The sequence below is a fragment of the Sipha flava genome, unplaced genomic scaffold (genome assembly GCF_003268045.1).
Source record: "Sipha flava isolate LNK unplaced genomic scaffold, YSA_version1 75_pilon_pilon, whole genome shotgun sequence".
In the NCBI taxonomy this organism is placed as follows: Eukaryota; Metazoa; Arthropoda; class Insecta; order Hemiptera; family Aphididae; genus Sipha; species Sipha flava.
Window position 1 is genome coordinate 911,226 of NW_020273615.1, and position 15,682 is coordinate 926,907.

Sequence of the window (15,682 nt, forward strand, 5' to 3'; positions counted from 1 at the left end):
TAATAATATTTTATAGTTTCATGTTAAATCATCATAATAATTAAACTATTATTTTTCGAAAACAACCTCTTTTACGTAGCTATTGAAAAGTTGCTCACATTTCCATACGTTTATAACGGTTCGTAAACCGAAACGGTCCGTGTTCAATATAATACGGTTATTTTTTTCTTTATATTCCTTTTTTTCCTCTGTAGTGTTCTGTTTTCTATTTTCCTTCTTTTATTGGTATTATTATTTTTTATATATATACATTTTTTTTTTACGTTAGCGCCGAAACTAGAACAAATCATGCGTGAAAAATATCGAGCACATTTAAAAGTTTTTCGTAGTTTTGTGCACTAGGGCGAAAAGATATTGTACGGTAGATAAAAAATAAGGCTGATTGTCGGCTGCAGTACAGCTGTGTTGGAAGTGGTGGCGGTGGTCCGGGTGTCCGGGAATCGAGTATTTTTATCAGATACGACGATAAAGAGAGGGAAACACCGTGCGACTGATAGGGTGATTTAAACTTCTAACACTACTGGCTTAATATGCCAAAAGTTCAAGTAGGATCACGTCGTTATGAACACGTGTGTGTATGGGTGTGTGTGTGTGTGTGTGTGTGTGTGTACGTGTGTGTGTACGGAAATATGTTTCAACATCCTTTTCAATACGACGCGCGTTCACGCCTATGCGTCCGTTGACGTTCGAATAAATTAAACTCGCGACGACAATGGACCGTGTAATGATAACTATTAAAACAAGTATATTTCATTGTATCCGAACCACGAAAACCGATAAACCAATAAATCGGTGTCATAGATTCTCTGTAAGTACACAGACGTCATTCGCTAACGTCGGTCGAAGAAAAAACATTTCTCACGTAATATATCTTGGATAAACTCTCCGTAAACTTATTGCCGGAATCGCGTACCTTGTACATTAACGTATCACAAATCAAATTACTTCCGTACGGCATTAATCGTGTTTTTATTTAATCGACGATATTTCTAAGCGCACATCGGAATAAAAAATAGTATTTAAATATACCACGTTACCTATTCAATAATAGTTAGGTTTTCATCGGTGAAAATAACAGTGATAAGTAAGAAAAATATTTATTCATTACTTGTATGTATAATAATTATCAATCTTTTTCGACCGTATATTTGAGTGGAGGAAAGTGAAAAAATGAATCAGTTTTGTAATACTTAGATTTTTAAAATTATTGAAAACAAGATTTCCGTAACAAACTATTAGTTTTTTGTGAACGGTTGTAATAATTATTTTATGGTTATTAATCCATTATTTTAACTGTCAACCTTGGATAATGTATACCATTTTTCCGATTTCTTTTTCTTTTTATATTTTGTTATTATTAGAAGCATAAGCTTAAGAGTTTAAAAAGTGCCATCTATGTTTAAACTTTGTTCTAATAAAATACACATTAATAAGACATTTAGAACAGATTTACTACCACTAAAATACATTGTTAAACCAATAAATTTTCTAAAAGGTAATATTGTCATGGGAGTTTCCATATATTATGTTAATATGAAGGTTTTTACTTAAGTTGAAAGAATTTATGAGAAAAATTTTAGAAATTGGTTATTCACACCAAGACTAGTTTACATAACTAATTAAAAACTTTTAAATTTTAACACTTTAAAGATGGATTTAATCTTTCCTTCTTTAAGCAAAATATATTATTATAATATTTCCTTTATTACTCGAAATATATTGCTTGATATATTTTTTCTTATAATAGTATAATCATGACATATTTTATTAAGATACATTGCGGTAAGATTATAGTAAAGTATAATATATAGTAAACCTGAGAAAACTTTAAGTATCTTATGAAAATATGGAAACATAATTTAAAATTATTAAAAATAAAAATATAAGTGTCTTCTTCAATATTTTCAAAGAGCATTAGTACATAGTTCAATAATAAATAAAGAAATTTAGATTATATTTTAAATCAGTAATGAAAAAATTGTAAATATTACAATATCATAGATAAAAATATTAATTTTTTAATTGAAATTTTTAAAATAAATAAAATGTTTATTTTAAAAAAATAAATAAATGTAAATGGTATCATAAATATTTTTACTGAAGTGTCACATTGAATAAAATAATTAGTAACAAAAGCACTTTAGCTAATTATAATAATGTTATTGTTAAACATTTATTTTGACTATACTCAAATGATTTTTAATTTTTTTTAAATTTACGATTCAATGTTATTTGGATATTTTTTGTAGGGTTTATGATGATCAAATGAGCATATAAGTTAGATCAACAAGTAAAAATAAATTATATGATGTTTTTGAAACTTTACTTATTTTTGTTTTAAACCATAAGTGTCTTGAAATTTGCATCCAAAAAAGTATTAATTTTTATTTTGACAAAGCGTTTTTCGTTGAAAAACTTGTACTATTTATATTCATATTAATCAATATTATTTGATGACAAAACGTCGTAGGTTCATATTAGTTGAAGTAGGAGATCAATTTAGATTTGATGGCTTACGGAGAACGGAATAATGGAAATTATGTTTATGATTATTATTAAAAAATATATTTTTGAAAACTTAACCTAGTTAGATAAGGAAATACAAATGCATTTTTCGTTTAACGATATAGAATTTCATGAATTGATGTAATTTTTTTCTATAATTATAACCATACTCTTAGAAGTGTGCTGATATTTTATACTCATTGCAAATTTCATCATGAAGTTACACTATTATTTTCACAATGCCATACTTATGTACGTAATAATTGCTTTACTTGTCGCCATGGTTAACCTCGCTTGTTACGCAATGTACTAATTAATATTTAACCTTGTTATATTTTGCTTGTGGGCATATCAATCGGTTTCTCTGCTGTTTGTTTGCCACTCATCTAAGACGACTCATCTTATTCATTAATAAATGTTTGTTGAGTTTCATTTTTACATTCATTTCATTCTGTTCATTCTTTTTTTTCACTTACAATTTTCAGAAAAATATTGATATACTTGATTTTTTTAATATGTAATAAAAACTATTTCTTTTTTTTTTATAAAAATTCAATTATAGTTTTGTATAATATTTTATAACCATTAGTTATAGCAATTTCTCTATTTTAAATTATATATTATAAAACATTGTTAGTATATAATTTCATGATCTTAAGTTCAATTGAACATAACTTAAATTTAATTAAGAATCAAAAACCTAGAACATTATTCGTCAAAATTTTTTGAATTTTCCTATTATGAAGTTAATGTTTATTTTCAAGAATAGCGATAATTTAGTTTGAGTTTAAGTTTGAAGGTTTGACTTAAACATTTGATATTTAAATTGACTTAATAAAATGTAACGAATTTCGTGAAGTGAATTTTTTAATGCAATTTTAATTATTAAAATGATTATTCATTTTATTCGTAAAAAGGTACTCCTCGCGGTATTATGAGTATTTTAAACTTTTTTAACGACTATAATATTGAAATTTTATTTAACAAGACACTTAATTAAAATACGTTCTGGACTCAAATTATTTGTTTATTTAGTTGTAAATGTATAACGAACAATTACGTAGAATAAATTGTAATAATATTTTATTTAAATCTGCTACATCGAAGTTTTATATTAAACGATTGAGTTAGTGAGAAAAAATATTTTAATATTCATTTGGATTTTAATTAATTGTTCAAATTTATATAATATTCAACTTTTGATTCGAAATTCCGAACAAAAGTAATTAAAAATATTATAAAAATAATTAGTTTAAAATACTAATACTTAAATATTTTTTATATAAAAACATATAAATTAATATAAAATAATTATACGAGTATAGTAGGTATCATTTTATATATTAATGTATTTGGTTATCAACACAAAATACTATTTTTTTTTATTTTATGTGTATATTTAAAAACGTTAACTCTGAGTAAATAAGATCAAAATCGAGAACGAGTGTAACGGATTGAATAGTTTCAAAAATTTCCTCGTTTATTTTTATTCATCACGTAAAAAATAAAATCGGTTTATCTTTGTACTATATCTCATATGATACATCTCCATTGGGTTTGACGTTTTTTTCGCGTTTCGATTATCTATCTTATTCTGATCGAATTTCAATTGAATAACATATTTTTAACAAATGATTGATGGAAATCGTACTCGTCTGCTTCGGAAATGACAAACGTCGTTTGTTGCATACATAGGCAAACTCTGATGATGTATACTATCAGTTACAATAAACCTTTGACTAACAAAATTGTTGAAATACTCCAACGAGATTGAGCTTCTATATGAAAAATAAACCTTTTAAATATTCTTAAAAAACGTGGAAGCACAATTGTATAATATTTTTATGTTCTGAAATATTAAACAATTTTAAATCGCAATAAAAAGAGAATAAACGTTAGTCTTTGTGTGTCTGAAATCTTTCAACAATGTCAGCTAATAATAAAATAATCGATAATTGTTTCTGGATTTTTCGTATTATAATTATTAACAGTGTTACGTGCCTAAAATTAATCATACGTGTCTGTAAACATGAAAATACAATTATTTTTCTACGTGCATGATATAATGTGTATGAGAGATTAGCGAGTATGTGCGTAGGCGTTGATTGTTCGTGATCTCTAAAAACGTTGGTTTACACCTGAAAACTTGTGTTAAATCTGAACTATTTCCGAACGATAACCGACCGCTACATTTTGAATTCTAAAACGAGGATTTACGCGTTTTCCGTAAGCTCTGTAATTCGTGTCAATTTTGTTGGATTCGAGAAAATAGTTCATGAAAGTAACAACAGTAGTAGTAGTAGTAGTTGTAGTGTTGTATACGACTGTAATCCCGAAGGGTTATATTAGCCACTGTTTTCGCCTGTCACTATACTCACTCTCGAGGTTTTTCATCGTGTTACACGTCGGACATAAAAACGTCTGAAACTCCTGTCCCATTTCCTTTATTTATTTTACGCGAAATCTCCGTTCACCGCTAATACCAGAGCACGACGGTTAAGTGTAAGTGCGTGGAATAAGACTTCCTATTGCCTTAAAAGTGCTGTATATCATACAAAATGCATAAAATTATGTTACAGTTGTATACGATTATGTTGTTTTAACATTATTACCGTATTTCAAACAAATCAGGTAACTATTTAGAGTATATATATATATATATATATATATATATACATATATGACGTTTATTTATAATTTTCTATCTAATAACATAATCGATGGTAGACTATTGATAATAACATTCTTATCAGTTGTTGATCTCGTTTATTTAAATATTGAATTCGTGAAATCGCAATGCAGCTGTATCCGTCGTGTCCTGAGCATTTTATTCTATTATCGTAGTTTATTTTTTTTTCGCTTCTCAACTTCCTAGGTTTTAAATATCTGATATTCAAATAACTTGAAGTCGCCCATTCATAGTCCGTCGATGGAGTGTTGGGACATTTATTCGGATTTTATTAATATTTGGATAGCCAAAACGTAATATCTGGACAAATTAAAATTGTAAAATCCAAATATTACGGATAATCTAAAAATGCCTACCTACTTGAATATTCAGATTTCTGTAATTCAAATGTTCATCAAAAAGATATCAAGATATTTATTTTATCGTGATTTATGAAATAAATCACATGAGATTTCGGGATTTATGCATTGCAATGTGATAATTTACTAATATAAATACAAATAATAAAAAAAAAAAACATAAAATTATAATAGTTGTAAATCAAATATCACAATCATACTGCTCGCGTATACCAACGCTTAAAGTCCAATCATAATCACGAATTTAGCGATTGTATTAATTTAAATTTTTTTCTACAGCCAGGAACATTTTTATATCAAAACGCAAAAATTAAATGAGAAAAATGTTTCCACTCTGGTTTTCTTAAAGAAAAATAAATTAATATTTATGATTTAATATACCCATTTTTCAACGTACAACTGTTTTTATCAACTTTGTTGTTTATTGTCTAATATAATATCTATACATTTATTATTATGCCCTGTTAATTATCTAATATACATTTTGTTAGTACTTACCATAATTTTTACAGAGTTAATACTTCTTTTAATATGTGCGTAACCATTTATGTCCTAAATATTTTTGAGTACATTTTATGAATATTATATTAATAAAAATATTTGAATATTAGATACATGCGCGTGTAAACAATATACGTAATTGGATTCGGATTACGAATATCTGAATTGATTTTATTCGGAGTTTAAAATATCTGACTATATCCGGATAGTACCAATATTACGACGAAGTAATATTCCGTTCGTCCGTACTCAAATGTACTTAGCATTGGCTAAAAATGCTATAAAAATTATATTTTTATGTATTTGATTTTGTAATATATAAATATTTAATATAATTTTATGTTATTTATATAATTATTTTACAAAATAAGAGTATATTAATTTTAAATTTTTCTCAACCTTCATGTATTATGATGGCTCACTATTCATATATTTTAATGTATTGTGATACAGCATACAATAATAAAGATAATGTTAAACGAAAATATTTTTAATATAATCTATGTATATGATAGTTTTATTTTAATTAGAATTCCTTAATACATAAGTTTAAAACGATACAATTTATATTTCATTATTTTAAATATCAATATTTTTATTTCGTGTAAACAATTTTTTTCACATTTAATGTTAATTTGGTGTACACTAGGGTGACCATACGTCCCGTTTAAAATAGGATTGTCCTTTTTTTATCATTATGTCCCGTTATCGTGAAAATCTTTGAATGGGGCATTTTGTTCCATTTTTAGAATAGGGTCTCGTTTTAATCCCGTTTCTTCCATACAAATTGTAAACCGAGAGTAAAAGAAAAAAATTAAGACTTGTCATATAGTATATATATGTACTACAAACTCATGTGCCTGACTTCTAACGAAATCGATATTAAATATGAATAGTTTACCAATATACAGTACTATTCATAATCAATGATATTCGTTATAATAGGTATATTAGTTATATTAATCGAAAAATCGAACATAGTCGTGCAGTAACGTGTGTACATTGCAACGATCTTGTGTCATAGCCACTGTGTATCAGTTATTTTTATTTAAATTAATGTGAGTCGTTAGTATTATCACTTTTATTGTTTTTTTTAAAATGCCTAAAAGGAAATATACATTCACTGTACCTTTGTGTACAAATGCAGTAATAAAAAGAATATTTTCAATCACAAATATTTTACGGACGGACGAAAAAAATCGTTGTCTAACATTTAAACCACACGAATATGAACATTATGTAACAACGTTTATAAAAATTGAAATAGCCCCGTTTACTCTCCTCCAAAAACTATATAATCTACTAATATATTTTAACACAATCTTTCAAATCGAATATAATCGATGCAATACAAATTCTAGTATAAAACATATTTACTCGTATTGACTATATAATACTACTATATATATAATACTAGTATAATACTCTAACATTTTTATTCAAAAAACTTCGTGAAAGTATAAAATTAAATTGGATCTATTCAATTAATAAAGAAATATATTTTTTGGTACACATTTCGAATTTTAAAAAAAAAAAAAAAACGTTATTGGATAATATGTCAAAAGTAATATTGCACTTAAGTAGTATATTATTTTCTTAATAATAACTTATTGTTAATTTATTATTATCTAGGCATTGTAAATATAAACAAAGTATAGCTAATTTATTTTTTCCAATTTGCGTCATTTGTGACTATCTTTTATTACAGTTATTCCTTATTAAATATACTAAAATGTATGATCCTTCGGTGTCAGATCGGAATCTGAGCTCATCCGTAGTTAACATTTTTCAATGCATAGTTTTACTACCAATTCACGAAATCACGAAACTGTAAATGCAAATATCTATACATGCTGACAACAAAGCTTCACACAGTAATATATAAATTAATAAATAAAAATAGATAATCATCAATTGTCAGTAATTCGCTAACAAAACTATTAAAATTAATTAAAATTTAAAATTAAATTAAATTTAAATTAAAAATAAATAATACATTATACATACCTAATATATATCTTATTTTTCAGTTAGTTAATCTTTTAACACACATTTTTGAAATTGAATTGAGACATTCTATATATATATATATATATATATATATATATATTTTATGTACATACAAATCTACGACTACGACCGTTTCCGGTTAGGTGAATTACATATGTATAGTTGTAGACAGAAATTATTATTGTATAACTAGTATTTTTTTCAAATAAATATGTTTATCTCTCAAATATCTGAACATGAATTATTAGAAAATGTATTGGCTTTTCCAGATATCCACTGGAACTGGGATAATGTCATCATTTATCAATCTTCACATCGTTGTTCCAGAAGTCCACATCGATGGGCCAAGTGAACTCCATGTGGATATGGGGAGCATAATAAATCTTCTTTGCATCATCGAAAAAGTAAGTGTCTATTGTATTCAATGTAAAATAAATTGAAATATCTGATAACGTTATGATATCTCAAACAACATGATGCTATATCGAATAAAACAACTCGCAATACATTGTTCGTAATAGAATAATAAAAATAAAATAAAATTTAGTAAATGATCAATGCTCGTAAATCGTAGAAAAATAAATAGTTTATATATAGAAATTAATAAATGCTTAGCCTGGAGTATTTTTACGCATAAATACTTTGTAATTTTGACTAGTCACGATTTAATTGAATTTGTACATACTTGACGATGAATTTATAATTTCAAGTTGATCGTAAATTATAAATATAATAATAATCCAGCATTTATTTATTTTTACTTATAACCTATTTATATATTTATCTATTTACATATAGGAGACTGTTCCTATTCACTCATCAACGCCCAGATAGAACTGCTGGGTCTAGAGACTTGAAATTTTGTACAGAGGTTCCTGAAGCAATGTAGGGAGTACTAAGAAAGGATTTTTCAAAATTCGTACTCTAAGGGGCTAAAAAAGGTTTTTTAAAAGTTTGTTTACATTTTATAAAGCTACTATATAATATATATATATTATATATTTAATGATAGCAGGGATTAATTTGAGTGATGACTGCTTTACACATGGGCAGTTTTATGTGGTACGCTCGAGAGTTAGTTCATCTACAAGACTAGTTATTCCCTAAACGAAAGAACAACTAATGTAGTCTATATGGAGGTGCTTTAATAATAATATTTACATCCTATAAATATAAGTAATCAATGAATCTAATCTATATATATAAGTCTTGTGTCACAGTGTTTGTTACCAGACCCTTCCAAAACGGCTTGATCGATTTTAATGAATTTTGTATATACATTTGATAGGTCTGCAAATAGATTTTTATCTATTTTCTATACTCCTAAATGCTATTGTTTAATAAATCGTAGTTTAATTTAATAATTTTTGACCCGGTCAAAAACTGCGCAATTGAAAATTAATTATTAAATGATACTATTAAATAACTATTAAAACCTATTTAAAAACTGTAATTTTTATTTTTGGTATTAAATGACGGGTATTACATAAATATCAAACAACAATATCCCGCATCAGGTACTAAAATAAACAAGAATATTAGTTTAAAGGATTATTATGCATAACAGTTGATGATTAAATGCGATAAGAACAACGTTATTCTACGATGTCGTGAGCTTTGTCAACAATTTATGGTCAATATGTATGTAAAGATAGAGAGCGAACGATTACGATACTTACGATTTAATCAAAAAAAGCTGCGTACAGAAGATTCTCAATATAATTGTTAGATATCGGATATCGGTGATGGGAAAGTTACTACAGATGAAACGGAACACATACAATTACCGACCAATTTCTGCACAATCATTGATTCGCAAGATGCTCTTATTGACCAGATATTTCTCAATGTACACAGACAATACACAAATCACGAGTGGGTAGCAGAAAGAGCAATTTTAGCAGCAAAAAATGTGGACGTCAACGAATTGAATCTCAAGATACAACATTTGTTACCAGGATACTTTGTGTCATACAAATCTATTGATACAGTTTGTGATGCTACTGAAGCTGTAAAATATCCAACAGAGTTTTTAAACTCATTAGATTTACCAGGCAAGCCAGTGCATAATTTACAACTGAAGGTTGGATCTCCGGTTATTTTGTTTCGTAATATAAACTCACCACGGTTGTGCAACGGCACGCGATAAGTCATTAAAAAAATAACGAAAAGTATTATCGAAGCCTTCATTTTAAATGGAAAATTCTGAGGTGAAAATATATTATTACCGCAAATCCCTATTATACTCACAGATGTACCAATACAATTTAAAGTCTTCAATTTCCAATTAAATTGGCATTTGCAATGACTATCAGTAAGTCTCAAGGCCAAACGATGTCTGTCTCTGGCTTAGATTTGTGCACATCATGTTTTTCACTCGGACAATTATATGTGGCGTACTCTCGAACCATCCAATTTGTTTGTGTTGGAGAAAGATAGGATAACAAAAAATATTTTACACTCTGTTGCATTGAGGGATTGATATTGTTTTTTACTAATATTGTCATAGTTAGTGATATATATAATTTTAAAGGATCAATTTTCATAAATAATTAAAAAAATAAATGCTTGATATTTTTCATTTTCATATTTCGTCACCGTTCACAGAATTCTATATCTCTTCCACTTATATATCACATCCTTACACACCTATACTAAATTAGTTATTTTTTTTTTTTTTTTAGCAAAATATTCTCTAAAATAATTTATATGATAAAACAGCGTTTGTCGGGTCAGCTATTAGTGCTATAAAAATTAAACACTGACACACGGCCTACGAAAATGCTAAAAAATAAACTAACATACGGTCAACACCGTGTCAGGTCAGTTAGTTATATATAATTGACGTTTATTAAGTTATAAATTAAGTAAAATATTTTTCAATAATTTTATAAAGTTAAGAAAAATTATTATTTTTATATTAGTATGGTGAGCTTAATAAATTAAATCAATAATATATTATTAAATTTTACATTTTCATTTTGTAAAATCATTTCGTAAAACTGAAGAAATAATGTCACAAAAATGTACCGAAATCGCATAACCAATACGCCGTGTTACCAAATTATTTCATCAATTATTATATGCAATTATGTAATTGGTAATAATAATGAATTTTAATATTATTTATTAATATTTATTGAATACATCATCAATGGTTTTATTTATATTACCATTTTGAAGCTGATTTTCATATGCCAATGATTCATTTATTCTTACTATATAGTCCAATTCAAACAAGTATAAACCTGTTGAAATAAACCATTGAAGTGTATCAAATAATTACATTTTTAAAATCAAATCCACAATACGAAGCTTGAAAAAAAATAATTAGGAATAGTAATATATAAAACTAGTTTTACTACCCGCAAAATAATAACGTTCAACATACATCTATATAATATACTATGTAAAAACAATAAATAGTAAATAGCATCCACTTAGCATTCAAAAATAAATTTAACAAATTTGTTAAACTCGATGTTAGCAAGGAAAGGAGATTTAGTATAATTCAGCAAAATAAAAATAAAAAACAAAAAATGTTTTACAGTATCATATAAATTGTGCTACATAAATATATTGTTCCTCATTCATACTAGGATTATCATACTTCAATTTTTGAATTATATTAATGTAGAATACATACTAAAAATACTTTTAAATTTTTTAACAGTTACATAAATTAATAGATTTTAATATTAAATTTAACCATAAATGTACTGTAATTTTCCATATACGGTTTTCTTATTTTCTTCCATTATTTTAACCTATATTTATTATTATCCATATTTATACGTTAAACAAAAATAAACTATTGGTATTTTTTTTTTCTTAGAAGTAATTTTAATTTTACGTATCAACAATTTTTATTTCAGAGTCCTCAACCTCCACAATATGTGTTCTGGTATCATAATGAAAAGATGATCAACTATGACAATAGCAGAGGCGGTATTGTAGTCAACTCAGAAAAGGGAGGCCGTAGTTCCAGCAGGCTGACCATACATGATGTCATTGACACCGATAGTGGCAATTACACATGTCAAGCTGCAAACGCAGAACCCGCTTATGTTTATGTTTTTGTTTCCGAAGGTAAGTTAAATCACAAGATTTAAAATTCCAACATTTTAAAAATTTTGTTATATATAGATACATAATTTGCTATTAATTTAATCATCAAACTTGATAATGTTTATTTTTTTTTCCCATCTGACACTAATCATCAATCTAATTATTTTCCTTTTTAAATCCCTTATCGTCTGCAAAATACATATTTACTCTAATCCACTTTGGGAAAATTGTTGCCTTTATCCAGTTACTCTATGTTTCAAATCAAAAATATAATAATTTGAAATATAAATAATTATGCATAGTTAAATAATACATTAAATAAATATTATTGTATAATTTAATAAGTTTAATCACGAGTATAATTTAACTTAAATCTGTAATAAAAAAAATTTTAATTTTATTCATTGAATGTACTTTGTGATTTTGCATTTTAATTGTAAACGGTTCGTAAAAAACCTAAAATAAAATCAGTGTTTATGTGAACAATTACTGAACTAAAAATAAAGTACTGAAATCGCAATTCAACAAGTTCGTATACTATTGTTATACTTCTCAGCTAATATCACTAGAGAGCATATCGATAATAATATCGATTTTTCAATGAAATTAACTGGAAATAACAATGTAAAAAGATAGACATTCAACGTAATAAATATCAGTATTCTGTCATTCTCATCATAATTGGATCGATCCAATATGACCTGTACCGTAATAAAACACCACTGTAGTGCGATAGAGGGATGAAATGTCTTCAATAAAGCATATACAGTTTCATAAATAAATAAAAGTATGTATCAATAGCCTGAACCCAGAATCTAATACGAGTCCGGAATCAATCAACGAGGGTGATATTTTCCTCGTGGATTGGCCAAATACAACGAAAATATTGCAAAATATTACACGACACGAGCAAAGGATAACCTAAGCCTAAGCCTTTAATTTCTCTGCTGATGTGGTGTACAATTCAGTGTGGATTTTTGACGAAATCTAAGAAAATATTATTAAGCTTTGTATTTTTACGACCCAATATTAGGTTATAACCCACAATGTAGTTTTTTTTTTTTTTTTTGTACTTGATGCCTCACTATATTATTCATGCACATCAATAACTTTTTATATTGTAATATTTTTCAAGTGTCACATTCCTGTAATATATATATATATATATATTATTTTTTTTATCATAAACTTACGTTAATGAAAAATCTTGAGTGCCTAATTTTATAGAGCTGTCTTATTTATAGAAAGTAAAGAGTAAAATTATTGTTATTAGTTCGATAAGTATTCATATCTATACGTACATTAAAAAGTCACCGATGTACATCGAATATTTCCCAACATTAATATCGTGCACGTTAAGCACGATGTGCATTCGATTTGTTCTCTAAATTTAACATTGCATCACGTTATCCTAACGTGACCGGGATCGCTTGAAATATATTTTCACAACCAGGGTCGGATTCTAACGGATGCGGAATGCTATAAGAACACATATGGATCATCTAAGAAACGGAATCTAGAAACTATCCAAGTGGCTGTGAGTTCTTTCCGCGTACAGTTTTCACGACGGTATTTTTTGTTCGTACGCATCAAAACGACACATTTTAGACATTGGTCTTATCGAACTCGTGTGATGATAGAATACATGGGTTGGCATGCGTAGGTGATTTCGGGCTGCGTAACAATGGATTCGCTCCGGGCGAGTACCATGAAACGTCCGGAAACGAAGACGCGACACATCCCGAATCCGCGGCCGCGTGCGAAATGCCATCGGGAAAAAAATCAGACTATTCCAAATGGGGTTGTCCGTTTCAGCCGAGCGAAATTGTAACGACGATGCGCGTCAAAAATGCCTCACAGTCATTGACACAATAGGGTTTTTAGCACCCCCGAGTTCAAATGTAGCACTCTTGTTTTTTTTTCTTCAGATCTATATAATCTATTATATTATTTATATATATTATTACAGTAAAATACCATTAAATTCGATTTTATTTTCAGAGATTTCAACATCCCCAATGTTTAGACTCTATTTGCAACCCATACCCGTGATTATGCGTAACGGCGCGCGCGGTGCACGTGTGACAACGTGCGCGTTGAACACCGAATGCGTGGGGTATTGTAAATTCCGTCCGAAACGAATAGGTTAAAATGTCTATGATGAATTCCGCCCGCAAAAATATGCAGATACAAAAATAGATTTATAAATTTCGCCTGGAAAAATAAATATTTTTAAACTAAGCGTTCCCCATGACTGTACGATGCGACCGTACAGTTCGCAATGCGGCGTGTTATAGTTTTGGAAGTCACAAAATGTTCGAACGAACACGAAACACTCATATCTCAGACGACAATTGTTGTAAAATATACAAATTGTATAATATAAATATATTGTATAATATAAAACAATGTCATATCTTATCAGCTTTTCCACATAATGTGGATCTTATAATTGGAAATATCAGATAGAAATATTATAAATTGTATTCAATATACGTCCTAGGGTCTTATATGCTATTATGGGTCAATTTATAGAACCATAACGTGGAAATACACTTTTAGTATTAGACATTTGTAAACATAAGATATATGTAGGTTGTGTTTATTAACTACCATTTTTTTATGGACGGAATTTACATGTATGTTTCTTTACATGTAGTTAAATTTGAACGAAATTTACATGCGCCCGAACACGTACCGATATCGATCACAACGCCGCGCGCAACTGACTCGTAAACGCGTCACGTCAGTACCGGGTTCGATCGCGTATCGACCGATATTTGTGATCGCAACGAGTCTTGCGAACGCTGGTTATTAATTCGTTGCCACTGCGATTACATATTTGTGACTACCTTAACATTTTTTACGGTCGCAAAATGGTAGTTTTTTTTTACCAGTACGGATTCTTGAACAACTATCATCAAAAAAAAATAACATTCTGATATTTATTTCATTATATTGTGCGACTATAATAAATATTAATGATCTTATACGTATATGATGCCTTTAGATATAAAAGGTTTATTGTTAAATTTAATTATCTGAAAAAATCATAGGAGGAATAAAAAAAATTAATTAACATTAATTAAAAACAACATACGTGTACTTATATATTATTATTATAAATTTCATACTTCATTCTTTATGACGAAGTACAATAAATTTTATTTGTAGCCTAGGTATTCTAATTGGTTCTCATTGTTGAATTTACGTTCGCATAATCTAACACATTACTATGAAACCATATGTAAAAAATATTTTTAATTTCAAAATCAGACCATAATAATAAGGTGGTTTACTATACTACTTAATTATTTTATTATTTATTTAAATGCACAATATATGAATGCATAGGTTATAATTTATATATTGGGATTTCGTATTCATTTTAAAATATTCACTAATTATTTCATATTTTTATCAACATAAGTACATATAAATGATATATAATATTGCATATACCATATATAGAGTGTGTAATCGATAGTTAGAAACACTTTGTAACTCTGAACATATTAAATATATTTAAATTTTCTTTTTTTAGATGTCT

At 27.4% G+C, this 15,682-nt stretch overlaps 1 protein-coding gene across 2 annotated transcripts in view; it reads left to right on the forward strand.

The window, feature by feature from the left end:
- The window catches only part of LOC112692589 (hemicentin-2-like), a 475,200-nt gene that overhangs the window by 456,729 nt on the left and 2,789 nt on the right, over positions 1-15,682 (forward strand). For both annotated transcript variants that reach the window (XM_025567313.1, XM_025567314.1), the window contains 2 exons: positions 8,334-8,468; positions 11,940-12,153. In XM_025567313.1, coding sequence (XP_025423098.1) covers positions 8,334-8,468; positions 11,940-12,153 — 349 coding nt within the window. The remainder of the gene's footprint in view (positions 1-8,333; positions 8,469-11,939; positions 12,154-15,682) is intronic.